Genomic DNA, 22,733 nt, shown 5'->3' with positions numbered 1-22,733 from the left:
CCAGAGACATAAACTGGCGGTTAAAGAAGTGTTAAACGTTCTAGAGCTATTAGTCAGAGGGCAGGGACTGAGGGAGAGATACAGCCAGGTGCACGGAAAGAGCCTGAAGCCAGGGAGACGTCGTAACATCGCGTAGTGTGGACCCCGCGGTAAGTAGATCTAAGTACGTCAACTTCAGCTACGTTATTCATGTAGCTGAAGTTGCGTAACTTAGATCCATTCCTCCCGCCCCCCACCCCCCGTAGTGTAGACAAGGCTTCAGTGTTAAAAAAGTTTTATTTCTCATTTGAATTTGTCTTCCAGTTGGTGGCTCGTGTTTATGCCTTTTTCCGCTAAATTCAAGAGCCCTTTGGTACATAGTATTTTACTTACACGCTGTAATCAAGGTACCTCTGTCAGCGTTTTGATAATGTTAGCAGATGGAGCTCATCAGGTCTCTCACTGTACAGCATTTTCTCTGGCTCGTGAATCATTTTTGTGACTCTTTTCTGCACACTCTGCAATTTTTCAACATTTTTTTAAAATGTGGACTCCAGAGCTGGACGCCATGTTCCAGTGTCGGTCTCCCCAGTGCCATATAAGGAGGGACGATCATCTCCCTGCTCCTACTCACTAATCTGGCAGCACCACCATCCTCTGTCACATGGGCATCACTTGTGATTTCTCTGTCTCTGGACCTGCACAGCCAGGCCAGGGCTTGTTGTTGCTTTCTGTACAGCATTCCAAGGTGCAGCCTTTCACCACCTTCCCCATTGCCTCATACGGGTGTCGGAGCCACAGGGTCTGTGCTACACCCCAGCTTTGGAATGGTCTCTGGGAGGAACCCCTACAGTATGCCAGATCCCCTAGGGGTCCCACTCTTCCTCCAGGGTGCACCACGAGGCCTCTCCCCCTCCTGAAACTGGGCCTCTGAGCCTGCAGACCCCCTGCTTCACATTGTGAGCCCAGTTTAGGAAGTCCCACTGAGCCAGACCCTGGGGGAAACGTGTCCTCTCCTCAGGGATCAGTGCCCCTCGCCCAGCGCCTGCAGGGACACTCACCCAGCCCTGTGAAACCAGGCGGGTTTATTGGTCACCTGGCACACGGCCCAGGCAGCCCCTCGGGCGGCCCAGAGACCTGACGGTTACAGCCCAGCCTGGCCTGGTCAGCCAGCGCCCAGCCCACCTGCAGTGACCCCCTTGGTTCAAGCTCTGTCTGTCTCCAGCCCCTACCTCTTACCCTCACACCTCCCCAGTCCATTGTTCTCGAGCTGGGAACATTGCTCAGCCTCCCTGCTGAGAGATGGGGAAATCCGTCTGCCTCTGGAGCCAGGGTTGCCAGAGGTAAATGTCCTGGGGACTGGATCTGCCGTTGTCTTCTCAGATTCTCCGTGGATAGGGGTCTGCCTCAGCCAGTCCTTTTCCAGTGTCCCATCCCAGCTCAGAGCATGGGCACCACTCGCACTTGCGTCTCCTAGCCTCCCTGAGAGCAAACAGTCCCTTTCCCCTCACTGGGGAACACTGCTACTTATAGGGGAAACTGAGGCACACACCGGCTTCGTCCCCATAGGCCATTCCTCATCTGCCCGGTTGGTTATTGCTGCCTCTTCTTCTCTGGCCTCCTGGGTGCCTCTTGGGTCTGTCCAGAATGCTGTTGCTGTGAGCTCATTTTCCTGGCCATCGCTCTGGCCGTGTCAGCCTCTCGGGATCCCTGCACTGCCTGCTCTGTACCTGGTGCAAGCTGCTTGTCGCTCCTTGCACAATTCTGCTCCTTCCTTGGCCTGCTCTTGTCTCACTAGGGCACCCCTCCTCCTGCAAGCAGTGCCAGCCTTTATTACCCATCCACCTGTCCCTCCCACCGGCAATGCCCTCTTTGAACTGATCTGTAAAGAGGCAGCCGGGTCCTTCCTTAACACCTTCCCCAAGATGCACCTGTGGCGATCTGTGGGCTGAACTGGTAGGGAGCTGGCAGGGACCAGTGAGTCCACTGCCTCCTGTTGACACAACCCACCACTCTCAAACCTGCAAAACGTGCCCATGGCCCCATCATCCTGAGCACCTGCCTCCCTTGCCCACTCCCTCCACCTGCGAGTTACCCCAGCTGGGGTGTCGGCTCTGCGGTGGGGTGAGGGCAGTGTCTCCGTACATCTTTGTGCATCACCCATGGTGGGCCTGAGTGGGCCTGTGAGAGCTGCTGCAATGGAAATAATAAAGAAGTGGTACATAGGGCTGGGCTCCAGATTCCAGGCAAGACTCAGAACTAGACAAGAGCAGGGTGCACTTAGACTGGATAGGCAAGCCGGGCTGGAGGCCTCACCCAGGGGCCCCAGAACTGTTCTGGGGGATGGGAGCAGAGCAGGCACTGAGGGAAGCCAGGAGAAGGTAACTGTTGTGTGGGGCTTCCTCCCAAAGGGAATGCAGAATGGAGCCCAGGAAGCCTGCAGAGGGGAGGCTATTGGCAGGACACCCACTGCTCGGATTGGTGGCCACCTTCCAAACTCAGGTGGGACTCTGCTAGTCCTCCTTGGTGGGACCTGTCCCCTGGCTGGGAAGGTGGGTACCTCTCCCTAGTGCTGAGGCCTGGGAGTGCCCAGCTGGTATGTGGGGGGAGCTGCCCTTCCTCCCTCGACTGTCACAACTGCTCTTCAGGGCCTTTCTGCCTCTCCCCCCTGCAGCACCCTTGACTCCATCTATTACCATCGAGAGCTGCTGTGCCGCTCCCTGGACAATCTGCGGGTGGACTTGCTCACTGTCACCTCGTGCCATGGCATGAGGGAGGAGCGCGAGCCCAGGCTGGACAGCCTATTCCCTGATGAAGCCACTCCTCGTCCGCATTGCTTTGCAGGGAAGAGGGTAAGTCGCTGGCCGCCTCTGGGTGGGGGTGGGGATGGGGACTGGACTGCCTGGGAGCCCTGGGACCGACATCCTGCCAGCAGACTGGCTGTCCTGCTTGCTGGCATGTCTGCCCCCGGGTAGTTCCTTGAATCCAAGCACGGAGGGTGCAGGGGACAGCCTTGTCCTCATGGTGGGAGACATCCCTTAGGGCAAGACGTATTAACGGGGGGGGATATCCTATATCCCAGTAAAGAGGAGAAGATAGAAGTTGATAAAGTACACGTAGGATCTGAAGACAAACCATCAAATGAAAGAGAGTCCCATTCAATGACATCAAATGAATGCAGACAACTAAACAGTGACAAATGTAAGTGCTGGTATACAAATGCTAGAAGTCTAAATACTAAGATGAGTGACCTCAAGTGCCGGATAGGCATCTCAGAAATGTGGTTGAACGCTAATCAGTGGGACACAGTAATACTAGGATATAAAATATACAGGAATGACAGTCGGTTGCGCTGGTGAGGGAGTGGCACTACATGGGAAAGGAAGCGTAGAGTCACATACAGTGAAAATTATAAATGAATCAAACTGTCCCATAGAATCTCCATGGATAGAAATTCCAAGCTTGAATAATAAGAATATAGCAGTAGGGATGTGTTACTGCCCCCCTGACCAGGATGGTGATAGTGATTGTGAAAGGCTCAGGGAGAGTAGAAAGCCTATAAAATTAGAAAACTCAGTAATAATTGGGGATTTCAGCTATCTCCATACTGATTCACCTCAGGATGGGATGCAGAGATAACATTTCTAGACACCATTAATAGCTGCTTCATGATGCAGCTAGTCTGGGAACCCACAAGGGAAGAGGAAATTCTTGATTTAGTCCTAAGTGGCTCACAGGGTCTGGTCCAAGAGGTGAATATAGCTGAATCGCTCGGTAATAGTGACCATAATGTAATTAAATTTGATATCCTTCGGCGGGGTAACCAAGAAACCCATCACAGTCACATTTTACTTTGAAAAGAGGAACTACGCAGAAAGGAGGACATGAGTTAAACAGAAATTAAAAGGAATAGTCACGAGTGAAATGCCTGCAAGTTCCATGGAAATGCTTTAAAAACGCCATATAAAAAAAACAGAGGGCCAAAAAACAGTGAGGCGGCAAAATGTGCAGATGATACAAAACTATTCCAGCTAGTTAAGTCCCAGGCAGACTGCGAAGAGCTACAAAAGGATCTCACAAAACTGGGTGACTGGGCAACAAAATGGCAGATGAACTTCAGTGTTGATAAATGCAAAGTAACTCACATTGGAAAGCATAATCCTCACTACATATAAAATGTTGGGGTCTAAATTAGCTGTTACCACTCAGGAAAGATCTTGGAGTCACTGTGGATAGTTCTCTGAAAACATCCACTCAATGTGCAGCAGCAGCCAAAAAAGCGAACAGAATGTTGGGAATCATTAAGAAAGGGATAGATAATAAGACAGAAAATATATTGCCTCTATATAAATCCACAGTACGCCCACATCTTGAATACTGTGTGCAGATGTGGTCACCCCATCTGAAAAAAAGATATATAGGAATTGGAAAAAACCTCAGGAGGTATCTAGTCCAACCTCTGCTCAAAGCAGGACCAATCCCCAACTCAATCATTCCAGCCAGGGCTTTGTCAAGCCTGACCTTAAAAACCTCTAAGGAAGGAGATTCCACCACCTCCCTAGGTAACCCAGGAGCACTCAAGGAAGACACGGCCATTGCAGAGAAGCTAAACAAATTCGTTGCAGTGGCCTCCACTGCAGAGGGAGAATGCTCCACCAGAGCCATTTTCTTTTTAGGTGATAAATCTGAGGAACTGTCCCAGACTGAGGTGGTGGAGAAGGTGGTTTTGGATTTAGATAGTGGCAGGATGATATTTTCTATCCCTTTCCTAGTAGATCCTGACATTCTGTTAGCTTTTCTGACTGCTGCCGCCCATTGAAACGGAACCTGCTTGGAGTGTTCAGATGCGGTGAGCTTGGGCTCTCACCCTGCACCGGTGGGCCAGGTTCCTGGAGTGGGATGTGGGGCGGAGCCCTGGGAAATGTACAGTGGCTGGAGCTCCAGAGCGGCTGGGAAGGGAACAGTCGGTAGCTCTGAGTGTCTCTCCCCTAGGTCTTCTTCCTGAGCAGCAGAGTTCACCCAGGGGAAACGCCCTCCAGCTTCGTCTTCAATGGCTTTCTGGAGTTCATCCTGCGGGAGGACGATCCCCGAGCCCAGATGCTGAGGCGCATGTTCGTCTTCAAGCTCATCCCCATGCTGAACCCAGATGGCGTGGTGCGAGGCCATTACCGGTGAGAGCTGCGCTGACTGCGGATGCTGCCCCGGCTCTGCTGGGGTGGGTTTCTCTCTTGCATACCTCCCTGGAGGCAGAGGCTAGGCTCGCGCGCTGGCAGGAGCACGGGGGGGCTGGCGGTAATGAATGCCGGCTCTGGGGCAGCTGGGAACCAGCCTGGGTTGGGCTGTTGACAGGTTCAGTTTGCATCAGAACCCCCCCAGTGAGGCAGGAGCTGAGTTTGGCAGAGTTTAGAGCCTATGACCCTCAGGTCAGGGCCAGCTCTAGTTTGTAGCCTGCTACATATCTCCAGAGGGACAAAAACACGTTTAAAGCCCATGATCCTACCCAGGTGTTTGGTAGCCTCAGTCACTTGCCAAATCATGTGCAGAGCTTAGAGTGAAGGGGCAGGAATCACCGGCCCGGAGCAGAGCTCCGGGTTTTCTTGCCTGAGTGGCTCACCTCCCCAGCGCCTGCCGCGTGCGGTGTCAGGAGCAGACGTGCTTGTGAGCAGAGCGCCGGTCGGCGCCAGGTGCAGACTGCGCAGAGCCTGTCGGTGGGAGGGCTGCAGCTCGCCGCCTCATTGGCCTTGTGAGAGAGCAGGGCTGTGTCTGACGCACACCTGGCCGCTCCCTTCGAGCCGTGACTTAGTTGGTAGCTGGGCTCTGAGCTGTGGTGTGTTACAACAGCAGCTCCTGCTGGCCACTGAAGGAGCTGCAGCACCACTGTCTGTGAGCACAACCAGCCATTCATGAAGGGGAGACACACTGGAGTCTGGTAGCAGTGGGTTGTCTCTTGGCCAGGGGCCCCCTCGAACCAGTACAGGGGAGTGGAGTGTCTGTAGCTGAGCTTTAGGCCCCACAGCATGGTCTGAACCCCTGGAGATATGAGCTTCTCCTTGCAGTGACTTAAGCTGAAGGAGTGAGTGCTGCGGGGGGAGACGGGGAGCCTCTGGGAGGGCCAGAAGGCCTTCTTCAGTAACTCCCCCCATCTCCCCGAAGAGGCAGTGCGGCCCCCTCAGTTGCCTCTGTGCCTTGTGAAGGCCTGATGATGGCTCCTGCCTCAGTGGAGCCTCCAGTGGCTTGCTGCATGCTCTGTCCAGCCCTGGGGGTGGAGGGTAGCATTGCTAGCCCACAGCAGGGTGGGTGGGGAGATCCATGGAAAGGACTCTGGGCCCGGCCCCTGCCTTCGGCAGCATGCCCTGCGGTGCCCAGCAGAGAGCATCCAGCTGGGGACAGGCAGGTGTCATGTCTCCCCTTTCCCTTCTGCAGAACTGACGCCCGGGGGGTGAACCTGAACCGCCAGTATCTGAGCCCTGATGCAGAGCTGCACCCTGCTGTGTACGGAGCCAAAGCCGTGCTCCTTTACCATCACATCCACAGCCGTGGCCCACCCGGTGCTCCTGACTGGAGGATACATGCCTCCCCGCTCACCTCCAGCTCGCTAAGCACAAAATCTTCCAACCATTCCATCCGCAACTGCACCGTGGCCCCGGAGGCTCCTCTGTCGGAGCTGGAGAAAGCCAACAACCTCCGCAACCACCCCAGCACCCATCTCACGCTTTCTCAGGACCCCCAGCCGCTGGAAGCACCTGCTGCTGAGCTGGGGAACAAGGACCAAGCTGTGTGGATCTTGCCTTCGGAGCCCACCGGGGAGCACTGTGAGAGGGAAGCCGAGACCGCCCCGTCAGTGGCTCCCCTGGAAGCCGTCCTGCCCCAGGAGAGCGGGCTGGCGTACTACGTGGATCTGCACGGGCACGCCTCCAAACGCGGCTGCTTCATGTACGGCAACAGCTTCAGCGAGGAGAATGCCCAGGTGAGGGCAGGGGCGGTGGAAGCTCAGCAGTGGGGGGATTCTGCCACCCTGGTGCCTGCTGCCTCCCCCTGGGCTGGGAAAAAGGGGAGTCCTGCTTTTTAAACCCAGCCATAAATTGAGTTCAGCATGGGGTGAGGCCGGAGGGGGAGAATTCAGGATGGGGGTTGGCGCAAGGCTGGCATAGATGCATGGAGGTTCGGGGGACGTGTGCAGGTCGGGGGGAAGCAGGAGAGGTGCATCTGGCTGGAGTGAGGGGCTGGGCTGGCTGATGGGGAGGAGAAATGCGCAGGACAACTCAGGGGAGTTCGTGGTGCTCCAGTCAGGTGCGTCTCGGCTTGCCTCGGGAGCCAGTGCTGTGCCTGCACCGTGTGGGCACTGCCCGACCTCCGTCTGCCTCTCTCAACCCATAGGTGGAAAATATGCTGTTCCCGAAACTCATCTCCTTGAACTCAGCTCACTTTGACTTCATGGGCTGCAACTTCTCCGAGAAGAACATGTACGCCAGAGACAAGCGGGACGGGCAGTCGAAAGAGGGCAGTGGCCGAGTGGCTATCTACAAGGCCTCGGGCATCATTCACAGGTGTGCGGGCCCCTCGCGGGGGCTCTCCCCAGCCCTTCAGGCTGCTCACGTAGTGTCAGCACCACCTGGTTTAGTGCAGCGGCTCCCCCCGATGGGGCCGTACCACATCCCCACGCAGCGGGACACCGGGCTGAGCCAGTGCTGTGCTGTAGCGGAAATGCTCCGTGGCCAGCATATGAGGCCAGCCTGGGGTCCACACAGGCTCTGCCAGAAAGGTGTAAACTCCGTTTGCCCGGCAGAGGCGAGAGCAAGGATTGGTGCCCTGCCATGCCCACCCCTCTTGCCTGCCTGTGCCTGGCCTCTGCAGCGGCTCAGCAGTGGGGCCCAGCACAGGGGCTCAGTGTTAGTAGGAGCCAGCCAGGACCTGGAGTCCCAGCACTAGGGTTCCCATATGGCTTCAGTGGCCATAGCTGAGATCTGGCTACTTGCTGTGATGAGCTCAGTCACCCCTACTGTGAGCCCAGGTGAGAGTGGGTGCTGCTGTGGGTGCCCTGCCCCCACCCTGGGGGCTGGCTGAGCCTCCCCTCTCCCTGGGGGTTGCCTGGCTGTTTAGTTTGGCTCTGCAGGCCCTGGGCATTCGGAGCTGCTAGCCCTGCTGCTTTCAGGGAGGGCTTGGGAGCCCCGAAAAAAGGCTCTGGTTTTTCCTGCTACAATCAGAGTGCGGTGATGGGGTGTGCAGTGAGCTCCCTATCCTGGCTCCCTGTGCCCCGCTTCCCGCGGGGAGTGCTCAGCAGAGCTGGGATGCTTGGAAACCAGTCCTGGTCTCGGCTTGGCTCCTCCCACCTGGAACCACCTCCAGTCTTTAGAGGAGGCTGTCTGGCTGCAGGAGGAAGTAGAGCAGCTGGTCGGCACCGGGAAGCCTTGTGGACAGGTCATAGGACATCTGCTCTGTCACTGCCCAGCTGTGACCTTGGGCAGGTCCCATTGCCTCCCTGAGCATCTGTCTTGGGTAGGTTTCAGAGCAGAGCCGTGTTAGTCTGTATCAGCAAAAACAACGAGGGGTCCTCATGGCACCTGAGAGACTAACACAGTTATTTGGGCACAAACTTTCGTGGGCTAGAACCTACTTCATCAGCTGCATGGAGTGGAAAATACCGTAGTAAGCAGTAGATATATACACAGCACATGAAAAGATGGGCGTTTCCTTACCAAGTGGGGTGTGTGTGTGTGTCAGTCTAAGGAGACAATTCAGTTAACAGTAGAATACCAAGGGAGGAAAAATCACTTTTGTAGTGGCAATGAGGGTGGCCCATTTCAGACAGAAGGTGTGAGTAACCACAGGGGGAAGTTAGTTTGTGTAATGACCCATCCACTCCCAGTCTTTATTCAGGCCTAATTTGATGGTCTGTCTTGTGTAATTAGTCCCGAGGGGCTATGTGTGTGCAGCAGCCAGCACAGTGGGGCTCTTGGGCCAGTAACAAAGGACTGCAGCTGTGCCTCTGGCCCCTGCCTTCTAGAGAGACAGCCCCAGCAGCGGCCGTGCTGAGGCAGTGGGAGGTGGCTCCCCCTCCGAGGATTGCTGGGCTCAGGGCAGGGGTTTGTAGCAAGACGTGCTGCTCACTTCTGCAATGAGGAGGGTGGTCCTGGCTGTCCTGCTGTGAGGGCAGTGGTCCCGTTTCAGTGAGGGCTGTCAGCTCAAGGGGCAGCAGGTGAGAGGTGCCCCTTGGAGATGCTGAGAGGGGTGTGGTGTCGTTTGCTCTGGGTGTATGTCTCTGGAGCCTGGGAATAGTAATGAGGACAGTGCTGGTCCTCGTGGTGTGGATGAAGTGACATGGGCTTCCCTTGTGTTTCCTAGCTACACACTGGAGTGCAACTATAACACTGGGCGCTCGGTGAACAGCATCCCCATGGCCTGCCACGACAATGGGCGGGCGAGCCCTCCACCCCCTCCAACCTTCCCCACCAAGTACACCGTGGAGCTGTTTGAGCAGGTAACGCGACTGGCTTGGTCACTTACGGTGCCTTGCGGCACCGTACGAGGGGGAACCGGCGGGCTTGATCACACGCAGTGCCTCGTGGAGCCATATGAGCAGGGAACCCAGCGGGCTTGGTCACTCATGGTGCTTTGCAGAACCGTACGAGCGGGAAACCTGGTGGCCTCAGTCCTTCATGGTTCCTCGCGGAACTGTACAAGCAGGGAACCTGGTGGCCTTGGTTGCTCATGGTTCCTCACAGACCCGTACAAGCAGGGAACCTGGCAGGTGCGATCACTCTCAGTGCCTTGTGGAGCCGTGCAAGCGGAGAACCTCGCAGGCTCCCTCACTCGCGGTTCTCACGGAGCTGTGCGAGCAGGGAACCGGGCAGGCGCCGTCACTCCGGTTCCTCGTGGAGCTATACGAGCAGGGAACCGGGCAGGTGCCGTCATTCACGGTTCCTCGCGGAGCTGTACGAGTAGGGAACCGGGCAGGCGCCGTCACTCACGGTTCCTTGCGGAGCTGTACGAGCAGGGAACCGGGCAGGCGCCGTCATTCACGGTTCCTCGCGGAGCTGTGCGAGCAGGGAACCAGGCAGGCTCCCTCACTCACGGTTCCTCGCGGAGCTGTGCGAGCAGGGAACCGGGCAGGCTCCCTCACTCGCGGTTCTCGCGGAGCTGTGCGAGCAGGGAACCGGGCAGGCGCCATCACTCCGGTTCCTCGCGGAGCTGTGCGAGCAGGGAACCGGGCAGGCGCCGTCACTCCGGTTCCTCGCGGAGCTGTACGAGCAGGGAACCGGGCAGGCGCCGTCACTCCGGTTCCTCGCGGAGCTGTACGAGCAGGGAACCGGGCAGGCGCCGTCACTCGCGGTTCCTCGCGGAGCTGTGCGAGCAGGGAACCGGGCAGGCTCCCTCACTCGCGGTTCTCGCGGAGCTGTGCGAGCAGGGAACCGGGCAGGCGCCGTCACTCCGGTTCCTCGCGGAGCTGTACGAGCGGGGAACCGGGCAGGCACGGTCACTCGCGGTTCTCACGGAGCTGTGCGAGCAGGGAACCGGGCAGGCGCCGTCACTCCGGTTCCTCGCGGAGCTGTACGAGCAGGGAACCGGGCAGGCTCCCTCACTCGCGGTTCCTCGCGGAGCTGTACGAGCAGGGAACCGGGCAGGCGCCGTCACTCGCGGTTCCTCGCGGAGCTGTGCGAGCAGGGAACCGGGCAGGCTCCCTCACTCGCGGTTCTCGCGGAGCTGTGCGAGCAGGGAACCGGGCAGGCTCCCTCACTCGCGGTTCTCGCGGAGCTGTGCGAGCAGGGAACCGGGCAGGCGCCGTCACTCCGGTTCCTCGCGGAGCTGTACGAGCGGGGAACCGGGCAGGCACGGTCACTCGCGGTTCTCATGGAGCTGTGCGAGCAGGGAACCGGGCAGGCGCCGTCACTCCGGTTCCTCCCGGAGCTGTACGAGCAGGGAACCGGGCAGGCTCCCTCACTCGCGGTTCCTCGCGGAGCTGTACGACCAGGGAACCGGGCAGGCGCCGTCACTCCGGGTCCTCGCGGAGCTGTGCGAGCAGGGAACCGGGCAGGCTCCCTCACTCGCGGTTCCTCGCGGAGCTGTGCGAGCAGGGAACCGGGCAGGCTCCCTCACTCGCGGTTCTCGCGGAGCTGTGCGAGCAGGGAACCGGGCAGGCGCCGTCACTCGCGGTTCCTCGCGGAGCTGTGCGAGCAGGGAACCGGGCAGGCTCCCTCACTCGCGGTTCTCGCGGAGCTGTGCAAGAAGGGAACCAGGCAGGCGCCGTCACTCGCGGTTCCTCGCGGAGCTGTGCGAGCAGGGAACCGGGCAGGTGCCGTCACTCGCGGTTCCTCGCGGAGCTGTGCGAGTAGGGAACCGGGCAGGCTCCGTCACTTGCGGTTCCTCGCGGAGCTGTGCGAGCAGGGAACCGGGCAGGCTCCCTCACTCGCGGTTCTCGCGGAGCTGTGCGAGCAGGGAACCGGGCAGGCGCCGTCACTCGCGGTTCTCGCGGAGCTGTGGGAGCAGGGAACCGGGCAGGCGCCGTCACTCGCGGTTCTCACGGAGCTGTGCGAGCAGGGAACCGGGCAGGCTCCCTCACTCGCGGTTCTCGCGGAGCTGTGCGAGCAGGGAACCGGGCAGGCGCCGTCACTCGCGGTTCTCGCGGAGCTGTGCGAGCAGGGAACCGGGCAGGCGCCGTCACTCCGGTTCCTCGCGGAGCTGTGCGAGCAGGGAACCGGGCAGGCGCCGTCACTCCGGTTCCTCGCGGAGCTGTGCGAGCAGGGAACCGGGCAGGCGCCGTCACTCCGGTTCCTCGCGGAGCTGTGCGAGCAGGGAACCGGGCAGGCGCCGTCACTCGCGGTTCTCGCGGAGCTGTACGAGCGGGGAACTGGGCAGGCGCCGTCACTCGCGGTTCTCGCGGAGCTGTGCGAGCAGGGAACCGGGCAGGCGCCGTCACTCCGGTTCCTCACGGAGCTGTACGAGCAGGGAACCTGGCAGGTGTGATCACTCTCAGTGCCTTGTGGAGCCGTGCAAGCGGAGAACCTCGCAGGCTCCCTCACTCGCGGTTCCTCGCGGAGCTGTACGAGCGGGGAACCGGGCAGGCGCCGTCACTCGCGGTTCCTCGCGGAGCTGTGCAAGCAGGGAACTGGGCAGGTGCCGTCACTCGCGGTTCTCGCGGAGCTGTACGAGCAGGGAACCGGGCAGGCTCCCTCACTCGCGGTTCCTCGCGGAGCTGTACGAGCAGGGAACCGGGCAGGCGCCGTCACTCGCGGTTCCTCGCGGAGCTGTGCGAGCAGGGAACCGGGCAGGCGCCGTCACTCGCGGTTCTCGCGGAGCTGTGCAAGAAGGGAACCAGGCAGGCGCCGTCACTCCGGTTCCTCGCGGAGCTGTACGAGCAGGGAACCGGGCAGGCTCCCTCACTCGCGGTTCTCGCGGAGCTGTACGAGCAGGGAACCGGGCAGGCTCCCTCACTCGCGGTTCTCGCGGAGCTGTACGAGCAGGGAATGTGGCAGGCTCCGTCACTCGCGGTTCTCGCGGAGCTGTGTGAGCAGGGAACCGGGCAGGCGCTGTCACTTGCGGTTCCTCGCGGAGCTGTGCGAGCAGGGAATGTGGCAGGCTCAGTGCTTAGCACTGAGCAGAAAGTGTGTGAGCCGTAAAACTCCTCCCGGGCTTGGGAGCAGCCCTATGGAATCAGCCCTTGGGGGCCTGTCATAGGTTTCACCCCCACTTGGAGCTGTTGGGTTCCAATGTGGGGACCTGCCTTAGTTTCCCTCTAAACTAAAATTGTAGTTTAGGTCTGTTTCTCGCTGCCACCAGTCAGGTTAAAGTGTCTGACACACTGCCTGTCCCCCAACTTTCCCTGGGGAACACAGATTCAATGTCCCTGAATCTCTACACACAGGGAAGCAGCCCACTTCCCCCCTCCCTCTCTCCTAGCCACTCTGGAGAGATATACACCCAGTCAAATCCTTGACTCAACACAAAGAGGGACTTACCTCCCCTTCCCCTTCCCTAGTCCTGGAAAGAGATACCTGATTCAAACTGCTTGAATCAAACCCAGGAGGAACTCTCTCTTCCCCCCTCCCCTTCCCCTGAATTTCCACAAGAGAAGGAATTAACCAAGTCCAAAGAAAAGAAAAGAATTTATTAAAGAATAAAAAGAAAGTAACTTGTCTCTGTAATTCAAGATAGAACCATACAGGGTCTAAACTTATCAATCTCTGGAGAGAATCCCCCCTCCCCCTTTCTTTCTCAGTAAAAGCAAAGTAACAGCAAACAAGAATAAAGAATTTCCTTTAGCAAACCCACAATTGCAAATGTAGAAAACAACTTAAAAGACTAATTTGCCTTTTTAATTAATACTCACTATTAAATAGTAGAAACTACTCCAGGAGAACTTGGAGACATGACTGACCTCTCTTAGATCCAAAGAGAGCTCTAACAAAGAACACAGACAAAGGCTTCCCTCCACAGAGATTTGAAAAAATCTTGTCTCTGATTGGTCCTCTGGTCAGGTGGTCATCAGGTACTGCATGTTAACCCTTTACAGGTAAAAGAGACCTTAACCCTGATCTGTTTATTTATGACAGGGCCCATCTAGGCCAGTGTTTCTGCAGCTTTCACCTTGCTGGTTCCTTATTTGGAGTCAGGTTTTTGCAGTGTGCTGTCCAGTATTTGTAAAAGGTATCAGTGCTGACAGTGCAAACCCCGTAACTGGGTGGGGGATGCCAACCAGCTGCCAGAATGCTTGAGCTGGAAGGGTTGGGCAGTGCCTGTCCTTGCTGCTGGGCGCATTCCTGGCTCCCTTTGGGGCGGCTGAGACTAGATCAGCAGTACTGTGAGCTGTGGGCCAGAAGCCCCCTGGGTTGTCTGCCCTGTCTGCATGCTGCCCACGCCGAACGCGGGCCCCCAGGACCTGGGATTGGCACTCGATGACTCTCCTATTTGCTGCGCTGTGGTGTTCCCCGACTGGGCTCTTCCCCACTGAGTGCCTCTTGCCTCTGCAGGTTGGACGGGCGTTGGCCATCGCGGCGCTGGACATGGCAGAATGTAACCCCTGGTCCCGGCTTGTCATGTCTGAGCACAGCAGCCTCAACAACCTGCGAGCCTGGATGCTGAAGCACGTGCGCAACCTGAAGGGCATGGCTGCCTTCTCCCGCAAGAAGGGCTCCAAGTAAGGACCTGCCTGCATCTCCCCCAGGCGGAGTGGGGAGGGGACCCCGGGATAGGGCTAGCGGGTCTGCTGAGTGCATCAGCACCCCAGGGCCTGTGAAAGGCAGGTTAGTGGTGCCGCATGGCTGGGACTCTGTGCGAATTCCAGCGTTGTGTCCATGGGGCAGCCTCTGCCTGCAGCCAGACGCCGCCAGCAGGCTAGGGACTGCTCAGGGCTGGGTACCCCTCGGAGTTAGTGCTGACATGGCAGAGAGAGGTGGGATGACTCTGAGCAGTGTGGAGAGGGGCTGTGCTACTGGAGGGCCCGTCTTTCAGACCCACGCAGCTTACTCCTGGGGCCTGAAGGTCCCAGGGCCCTTCCCTCAGCATCCGAGCCAAGCTCCAGGGGGGAGGGAGACCATTCATTCCAGCACCTTTCTTCGCTGCCTTCCCAAACTGTGGTGGCCGGATCCCGGCAGCACTACACTCCTGGAGCCCAGCCCTGTCAAACTCTGGCAGCGGCTGGGCTGGGACGTAGCACACTGCTCCAGAGGGAGAGCGGCTTCCTGGCGGTCAAGTGCCCTGCCCCGCCCACTGGCAGATCTGTGAGATCATGGGGTGCCCTGCCCAGCTCATAGCACTACAAGTGTGCACAGTGTTTTAGAAACAGGAAAGAAGATGAGTCCACTGCCCCTAGGAGCTGCCGGGAGCCCCCGGATGTGCACAGCACCAATGGCGGGGTACTTTGAGCTCTGCACTGCAGTAGGCTCGGGGCTTCAGAGGGGCCAGTGCTTGCTGTCCCTCCCGAAACCCCCTTTTTTAAAGCCCTCTGGAAGGGGAGCTGGCGTTTGCCGAGAAGTACGCACAGGCCGTTTGGAGAAGAGGCCTGAACTCGGGACGCCAGGAGAGAATGGCGTTTCAGCAGGCAGCAGCCTCCAGCTTGGCCCTTCTCATGCTGCCAGTCATGGGAGAGCAGATTGAGCGGCTAGCGCAGCCGGGGGGTGTGGGAACCAAACTCTCACTGCCATTTTCCCTGTCCCTTCCAGCGGGCTGCCCGCCTTGAGCTCCGAGAATGCCCTCTCCCGGGCCAGGAGCTACAGCCATGGCACCAGTGGGAGCAGCGGCAGCCAGCAGAACTCGCCCCAGATCAAAGCCTCACCCAGCTTCACCTTCAGCTGTAACAGGGCTGGTGGCCCCGCAGGCGGGAGTCAGAGCCCTCAGAAAGGCAGCCCGAGGGTCCTGGCACCAGTGAGAGGTAAGCTGGGCAGGGAGCCCCTCCTAGCTTTCATTCAGTACATGTGGAGCTGCTGTGTCAGGCGGTGCCCCTGAAGGAAAGCCCTGCGCCAGCCTGTGCTTTGCTTGAACTCAATAAAAGTGGTTTGCCGTGGAGCAGTAACTGCTTGTGAGGTGCTGCCTCCTGTGTCTTGAGCAACGCTCTGGGTGGCCAAGTGCAGCACAGAGCCTTGAGACTCCAGAGTCCAGCTGCAATGCTCCCCGCAGCTTCCCCCGCCTTCAGTCAGCTCCCGTTTGGGAGCGTGGGCTGCCCCCTGGCTTCTGCCATCCTCCCCTGCAGCTGGTAGCTGGACACAGCTAGGTCAGCTGCTGCTCCTGAAGCCCTAGGGATCTGTGGCTGCTGCAGTGCTGGGCTAGCTACCCAGCTAGATGGAGCCTTTCTGTGGCAGTTACTGTATTGTCCAAATCCCACAGCCTGGTAAATCCTAGAGCAGGACCCAAAGCCACGCAACGGAGGCCATGTTTTAACTGGATTGCTGTGATGGGAAGTCAGCTCGAGACTGCAGCGTCTAGAGAAGGTGGCAGGGGGAGTTCCAGCTCCATTCCCCAGCCATTGCTACTCCCAGAAGCATTCCCATGTCCAAGGGGCGCTCGGGCCATAATACAAGAGCCTTGTTCGTTCCCCGGCTAAGTGCTGAGAAGCACTAGGAGTTGCAGTGTGCAGGGTGGATGGCAGAGCTATGATATGTAACCGGGGGTGAGCCCAAGCGCTAGCCTACGCAGGTGCTCAGACTGGTTTACTGACCCCAAACTAACAAGGCCCTTCCACAGACCTGCCTGGCTTGGGTGATTCTGGCCACTGGCCACCTAGAACCTCTCTGGACCACATCTTGGTCCTGTGGTGCCCTGACATGGAAGGAAAGCGCGCTCGAAGGTGACTACCCCCCGGCAAAGCCCTCGCTGTGCGCAGCACTTACTTCTCTGGCTTTGTCTCCCCGCTACACACACTTGAGATGGGTTTAGAGCCAGTGGCAGGCTGCTTGCCTGGCCACGGACTGGAGACCACTAGGAAACCCCAGTGGGGTGCAGCTGCTGGCTGGCCGAGGACCTTCAGGACATGATCAGCCTGTATGCTGTAATTCCCCAGCCAGTTCCACTAGGTAGGCCTGCTGCTCTGGGCTGGTCCCAGTGGCTAGCAGCCAAGTGCCGGGCTTGGATCGGAATCTCTGCCCTGAAGTATGTCCCGCTTGCCATGTCCTGCTGGGGCTGCAGTGTTCTCAAGGGCCAGGCATTGTCCATGGGACTCCGGCTTGGGTAAAGGATCGTGGTACCAGATGCTGTTCTCCCAGAAGAGAGTGTTGGATTCCCGACTGGCTTGGCTTCCTGCACGCTGCCTTCGTTTCACGTGTAGCTTCGCCCTGTGCTTCTGCTTTCCAGCTTTGGCAGCCTCCATGGGAACCCCATGGGGAGCAAATAAAAGGCTTGTGTCTCCATGGGCATGTTGTAATGTCTGTTTCTTCAGCTTTGCTTGTTTTGTCTGCCGCTGTCGGCAAAGCAACCCGCTGGCCTGAGGCTGCGTGGCTAGAGCGAAACCAGGTCCTGTGCGGGCTGGGAACTGTCCTGGGACATCCCCGAGGCCAGATGAGTGAGAGACTGGGGTTCTGGGGGAGCCAGGCTTAGTGGGGAAGCTTAGGTAATACCCCAAGAATCCGTTCCTTACTTCTGCTTTGTGCACATCCTGGGCCTCGGAGTAGTGCGGGGTGGCCGGATTGCTGCCTGCGTGGTTGGCTGCGGCTGCGGTTGCACTGGCAGTTCACGGGAAGCCCGCCCAACTTTACCAGTGACTGCAGGGTTGGGAATGGGAGTGAGACCGGGATTGCTGCAGGTGTAGTGTCCCCAGGAGCGGGGACGCTGGAGGCCTTCCTACACTAGCACTCCACAGTGCTAGAGCAATAGTGGGCGATTGCCCAGAGCTTGCTGTGGAGGTATGTGGGGCCAGGAGACTCATGACTTGCTAGTCTTTGCTCTAGAACTAGGGCCTGAAAGTACTACAAGTCCCAGCCTGGATGAGTGGGGCACCCAGGCTCCTTTGCAGGTTGGGGCCTGAACAATGTAGGCCCAGTCTTTCTTACTCCCCTTTCAAGCAGACCAGTAGTCCTCACACTTCTGTAGTGTCCAGCCCCTCGTGGCATCTGGAAGCAGGGTCAGTTTGTGGTGGGCTGGTGAGAAGGGAAACACTCCAGGAGAAACTGGGAAAGGAGGATGCTCCTGCTGGCTCGGTAATCATCACCCCTCCACTATGCTGACAGTGCTGTCATGCTTCTGGGGCTCTGTGACCCTAGGCTCCCCTTGCTGTGCCCTGGAGAGCACCTTGCATAGAACCGACAGCAAAACCTGTCTGAAGGCTGGCTGCATTGAGCATACTGCTCCGAGCCCGGGAATGGGGCCTCCTGTGCTGGCTTGCAGCTCTCCACCTGCGTGTATTGGCCTCTCGGGGAGGTAATGCTCTGCGTTTGTGTTCGGCGGGCAGAGCCTTGCTTTCCCTGCCTGTAACATCTCTGCCTCCTGCGCTTACAGAGCCGTCTGCATTGAGTGAGGTGGGCGGAGGAGGGGGCCGGAGCAAGTGGAATGTGCGCTGTTTGGCGCAGGACTTGGCCCGAGGCTCAGTCCTCGAGCGCAGAGGAGCAGAGTGCTCCGACGGCAGTTCCGGCTCCGACCTGATAACATGCATCCCCCCTCCCAGTGCTTCCCGGCCATTGATGCTAACGGAGGGAGGGTTAGCCCCGGGTACAGATTGGGGAGCGGTGTCCAGCCATGCTGGCTGCTGTGGTGCCTCGGGGTGCAGTGTTAGACAAGCCAATGCTGGAGACACCAGTGCCCACCTCTGCTGCCTCGCTGGCACTGAGCCAGAGGGACTTGCCCCTACCAAGGCTGCCAGAGCTTGGGCTGGTGGTTAGTGAGGAAGAGCCTGTGCCGTGCTGTGAACACACAGCAGTCCCTCCCGTCCCGGGCCCTGGGAGCGCTGGGCATGCTGGTGACAGGGTAGCTCTGCTAACAGCCAGGTGAGGCCGAGGTAACCTGGACAAGGGCTGTGTCCCCTTCTCCCTGGCGTGGGGCAGGCTGGCTCCTGGACAGGTCCAGGGTCCTCATCAGCAGATAGCTCGGCTTGAGTGCTGGGGTCACTCCCCTGGGCGTGAGTGGGGTTGGTGGTGGCACCAGTGAATCCCTCACCTGCTCTCTCAGCCTGTGTGAAATTGGGGGGAGAAGGGGTGTAAATTTTTAAACAATGTCCCAAAAGCCCCATCACCCCCATGAGCAGCACTCCCCACAGGCAGAGTCTGTGCTGCTCCTGCCGCTAGACGTGGCATTGGCAGGGCGGCATTGAGACACCTGGGATATGGACTCTTGCCTTGCTGCTGCCCGGGCACTTGGGGCCAGGAGGCCAGCCCCAGGTTCTACCTAGCACCTTTCAAGCTCCTATGCCGTGCAGTGCCATGCTGCGCCACGCCGCCGCCATCTCTTGCTCTGCTGTGGTCTTCCTTCCTTGCACATCTGGGATGCCCTGTTGATCTCCTCCCACAGGTGTCCCCACAGCCTATCACCTGCCGCCCTTGGCCTGGAACACCTTCTGAGGGGAATTGCTGAGCCACCACCTTTGCCATGTGCAGATGGTGCCGAGGAGCGCCCCCCCCCCCGCCCCGTGCCCTCCACAACAGGTGCGTGTGCGCTTACAATCAAAGCCAGCGCCATCTCAGAGGCCACAGAGTGGAACCACCTGATCCTGGCTGGACCCCTGGCCTTTCTCCACAGGCCCCGTTTGGAGGCTCTTGGCCGCAGGATCCTGTGTTCTACAGAGCACCTAGCACAATGCGAAATGACAAAACAATTCACTGAGCTCAGAGGGCTTTCTCAGCGCCAGCCTTGCATGTGGGCGCCAGCTCTGCGTGTGGGCGCCAGTGTTTGGCAAACCCAGAAGTGATGGGTTCATTCTGCTCACTGAGCTGCATCCATGGCAGCAAGAGTTGGTTTATACACCACCCCAGAGCCAGCTGGGTGCCGCGTGGACACGCACGTGCGGTCCCTGCCCCGAAGGGCTGGTAACTTCACTGGGCAGCATACCAAGCCCAAGGACGGGGGATTGGACACAAGAGCCCCTGGTTTCCAATGCGAATCTCCTTCCTTGGCTGCTTTGCCCGTGTATCTGTATTTACACCGTGCAGTGAGTGTTCTTCCAGTAACGTCCCTAGGGGTGCTCCATGTTGGGTGCGCCCCCGGGCGCCTTTGGCCAGAGACATTTGGCAGCAGTGCCCTTCAATCCACACCTGCACCCTCGCTATCCTCAGGCCTCGTACTCAGCCACCTCAGCCTGAAACAGCAGCTTGAGGGGCCCACTTTGTAGCTAGTTTTCCCTTTGGGAACAGCTCCTCATTTAGCGTTTCTTGTTCCAGGCTGTAGTTAGTGTTTTTAAGTTTTACTAGTTAGAGTAGTTTTTAGTAACTTTTGTTGGGGGGGGGACTTCTTGTCCCCCCTCACCCCATCGGGGCCTTTCCCGCCTTTGAAGGAATCTGTCTCCTCATGGCTAAATGCCCTGGATTTAAACATTGCCTCAGATGGTGGGATTCACTGTCTGTATTTGCTGCTTAGGAGACACTTGTGTCCCAGCTAAGTGTGAGATTTTTTTGAGGATTTAAGAGTAGGATTAGAAAAAACAGGAAAATTAAGTTTAGTCTTCTCATGATGGAGCCCTGCCTTACACCTGGGCCCTGATCTCCTCTCTTCCTGCCCCATACAGTGGTCTTGCAATGAGGACAGCGCCTGTTGACCTCTGCAGCCCACTCACTCACCAGACCTTTGCAGGGGGTTAGCACCAGGACTTCCAGGAAGAGGAGCTCCAGATCCCGTCACAGACAACTCCGGTGCCAAGAAGCCTAGGTCACCACAGAGACCTGCGTTTCCAAAGACCTCACAGCCCCAAAAGGGTACCACTGAGGTGCCAAGTTCTCCAGGTACAGAGATTTCAGGTACTTTTAAGTCCCACAGTACCCAGCATTATTTGGTATTGCCCAGGCATGATCGTGGTGCAAGGGATTCTAAGGACTCTGCATCAAAGAAATTGGTACCGAAGGTGGGTCCTGCTTCCATGTGATCTACAGTATCCAAGTTGACGTTGCAAACTGATCAACTGGTGCTATCAATGCCAACATCATCCTTGGTACCACCACTTCCCACCTCAGAGCTTCGCCAGGTTTCTGTGCAGATTCACTGGTACCGCATGCATTTCAGGTTCTCCAGAGACTTGTTTGTCTCAGATGAACCCACCTCCTTCCTACTAAAGAGTACACGGAGACTCTTGGTACCGGAATGTTGTCTGTCACTGCATCATTCTCTAGCACCACCTTGTTCCCAGGTACCCACTAGAAAAGGACAAGCAACCTGCTTTAACACCAGCCCTTCTGCTCCTCCCATGGACTATGAGCAGGATAGCTCCTCTAACTCTGGTTTCCATGTGAGATTCACTTAGTTCCCAGCCCAGAGCTACCTCTCTTTTCTGAGAGAGAAACTCCAAGACACAGACAGACTGCTGTCACTCCACATTCTTCCTGGTATGATCAACCCTGGATGCCCCACTTTTTCCTTATGGCCCCCCTCAGTTGCTGTATTGGGACTCAAGGGGGTGCTTATCGGCAACAATTCTCCAGAGTGGCCAGCTACACTGGTGATGACCACCAGAGGAGTGATCACCAACTCCTCCTGTCCCTCCACATCAGCCTCTGCACCTTCGGAGGAAGCTACGCCAATAACTAACCTCTCCTGCTCGCCCCGCATACACAGATTATTTTAAACAGTTCCAGGAGCTTATGAAGAGGATCTAACTCCCTCCAGATCCCCTTGGAGGAGGTCCATGAGACCCACCATGAACTTTGAGACGTCCTGTATACTGCCACTTTGAGTCCAGTAGCTTTGCCTGTAAACAAGGCTTTACCTGAACCTCCCAAAACAATCTGGCAGACCCTGGCCACCAACCTCCAACTGGTAAAAGGGCAGATCATGTTCCTGATAAAGGTTCTGAATTTCTGCCAACCATCCCCCAGCACCTAACTCCTTGGTCGTGGATGCTGTGGCTGAGCGAAGTAGACAACCCCACAAGGCCACACAGCATAGTAAAGACCCCAAATGCCCTGTTGTTGTGTTTTTAGGCTCGTTTAGATTAGGGGTTTTGCACTGAGTAGGGATACTTACATCGCCGACCTGGTGGATCGCAGCATAAAGAAGCAGGTTTAAGAGATGTGCATTGTGCCTGAAATGCCTAGGTGAGACTCATTCTCTGGCACCTGGTGCTAGCTGCAGCACACTTACTCCTTGGCAGACAGAACAGACTTCTGACCCTTCTGTTACAAGAGCCCTAATCAGTCGAACCTCTGGGCTCCGATAATTGGAAAGGAAGGCTAGGAGACCTGAATCAGCTCCAAGCCCCAGCCGGCGAAGGGAAACTGGGTTGACCTGGTGGCGCGGAAGGGACTTTGAAAAATTCCCCCGGCCCGGAAGGCAAACTGGCCACCAGGTCACCCCCATTGAGACTATTAAGCCTCCCCCCGGACCTGCCGGGGTGGGGGTCGACTATTAAGCCCCTCCCGGACGTTATACCCCCCTCCCCACCCTTTTCAGGGACCCTTCCCAGGAGAGGTTATTGATGACATAATACAAGCTCCGTTGCAAGCAGGAGCTATAGAAGAAGTATGATTAACTTCCAGAAACACAGGGTTGTAATCCCAATACTTTCTAATCCCAAAAAAGAATGGAGAGCTCTGAACAATTCTTGATCTCAGAGCTTTAAACGGACGCATTAGGAAGAGTCAGTTCCGGATGCTAACCCTGGTTGTGATTATTCCTTCCCTGTCTACTCTGGTTTGGTTCGCTGCTGTCGATCTCAAAGATGCACACTTCCATAAGACCTTCCCATTGCAAATACTTACCTTTTACCCTTGGTCCAGAGCACCACGCCCAGAGTTCATACCCAGCATCTGGCTCCGGCAGCAGTATATCTGAGCCGAGAAGGGATTTTCATCTTCCCTTACTTAGAACATAAGAACGGCCGTACCGGGTCAGACCAAAGGTCCATCTAGCCCAGTATCTGTCTACCGACAGTGGCCAATGCCAGGTGCCCCAGAGGGAGTGAACCTAACAGGCAATGATCAAGTGATCTCTCTCCTGCCATCCATCTCCATCCTCTGACGAACAGAGGCTAGGGACACCATTCTTACCCATCCTGGCTAATAGCCATTTATGGACTTAGCCACCATGAATTTATCCAGTTCCCTTTTAAACATTGTTATAGTCCTAGCCTTCACAACCTCCTCAGGTAAGGAGTTCCACAAGTTGACTGTGTGCTGCGTGAAGAACTTCCTTTTATT

The 22,733-nt window shown here is 57.4% G+C and overlaps 1 protein-coding gene across 5 annotated transcripts in view; it reads left to right on the top strand.

The window, feature by feature from the left end:
• Positions 1–22,733, top strand: part of AGBL5 (AGBL carboxypeptidase 5) — a 48,999-nt gene that overhangs the window by 9,933 nt on the left and 16,333 nt on the right. For 4 of the 5 annotated variants that reach the window (XM_045012080.1, XM_045012079.1, XM_045012078.1 and 1 more), the window contains 7 exons: positions 2,654–2,831; positions 4,972–5,150; positions 6,403–6,946; positions 7,357–7,526; positions 9,322–9,457; positions 13,944–14,110; positions 15,135–15,343. In XM_045012080.1, the coding sequence (XP_044868015.1) occupies positions 2,654–2,831; positions 4,972–5,150; positions 6,403–6,946; positions 7,357–7,526; positions 9,322–9,457; positions 13,944–14,110; positions 15,135–15,343 (1,583 nt within the window). Of the gene's footprint in view, positions 1–2,653; positions 2,832–4,971; positions 5,151–6,402; positions 6,947–7,356; positions 7,527–9,321; positions 9,458–13,943; positions 14,111–15,134; positions 15,344–20,113; positions 22,491–22,733 lie in introns of those variants that run through there. The other variant, XM_045012081.1, reaches the window with a different exon arrangement.

The sequence above is a fragment of the Mauremys mutica genome, chromosome 3, assembly GCF_020497125.1.
Source record: "Mauremys mutica isolate MM-2020 ecotype Southern chromosome 3, ASM2049712v1, whole genome shotgun sequence".
Taxonomy (NCBI): Eukaryota; Metazoa; Chordata; order Testudines; family Geoemydidae; genus Mauremys; species Mauremys mutica.
The sequence above is the reverse complement of the archived record's forward strand: the minus strand, read 5'-3'. Positions and strand labels throughout refer to the sequence as shown.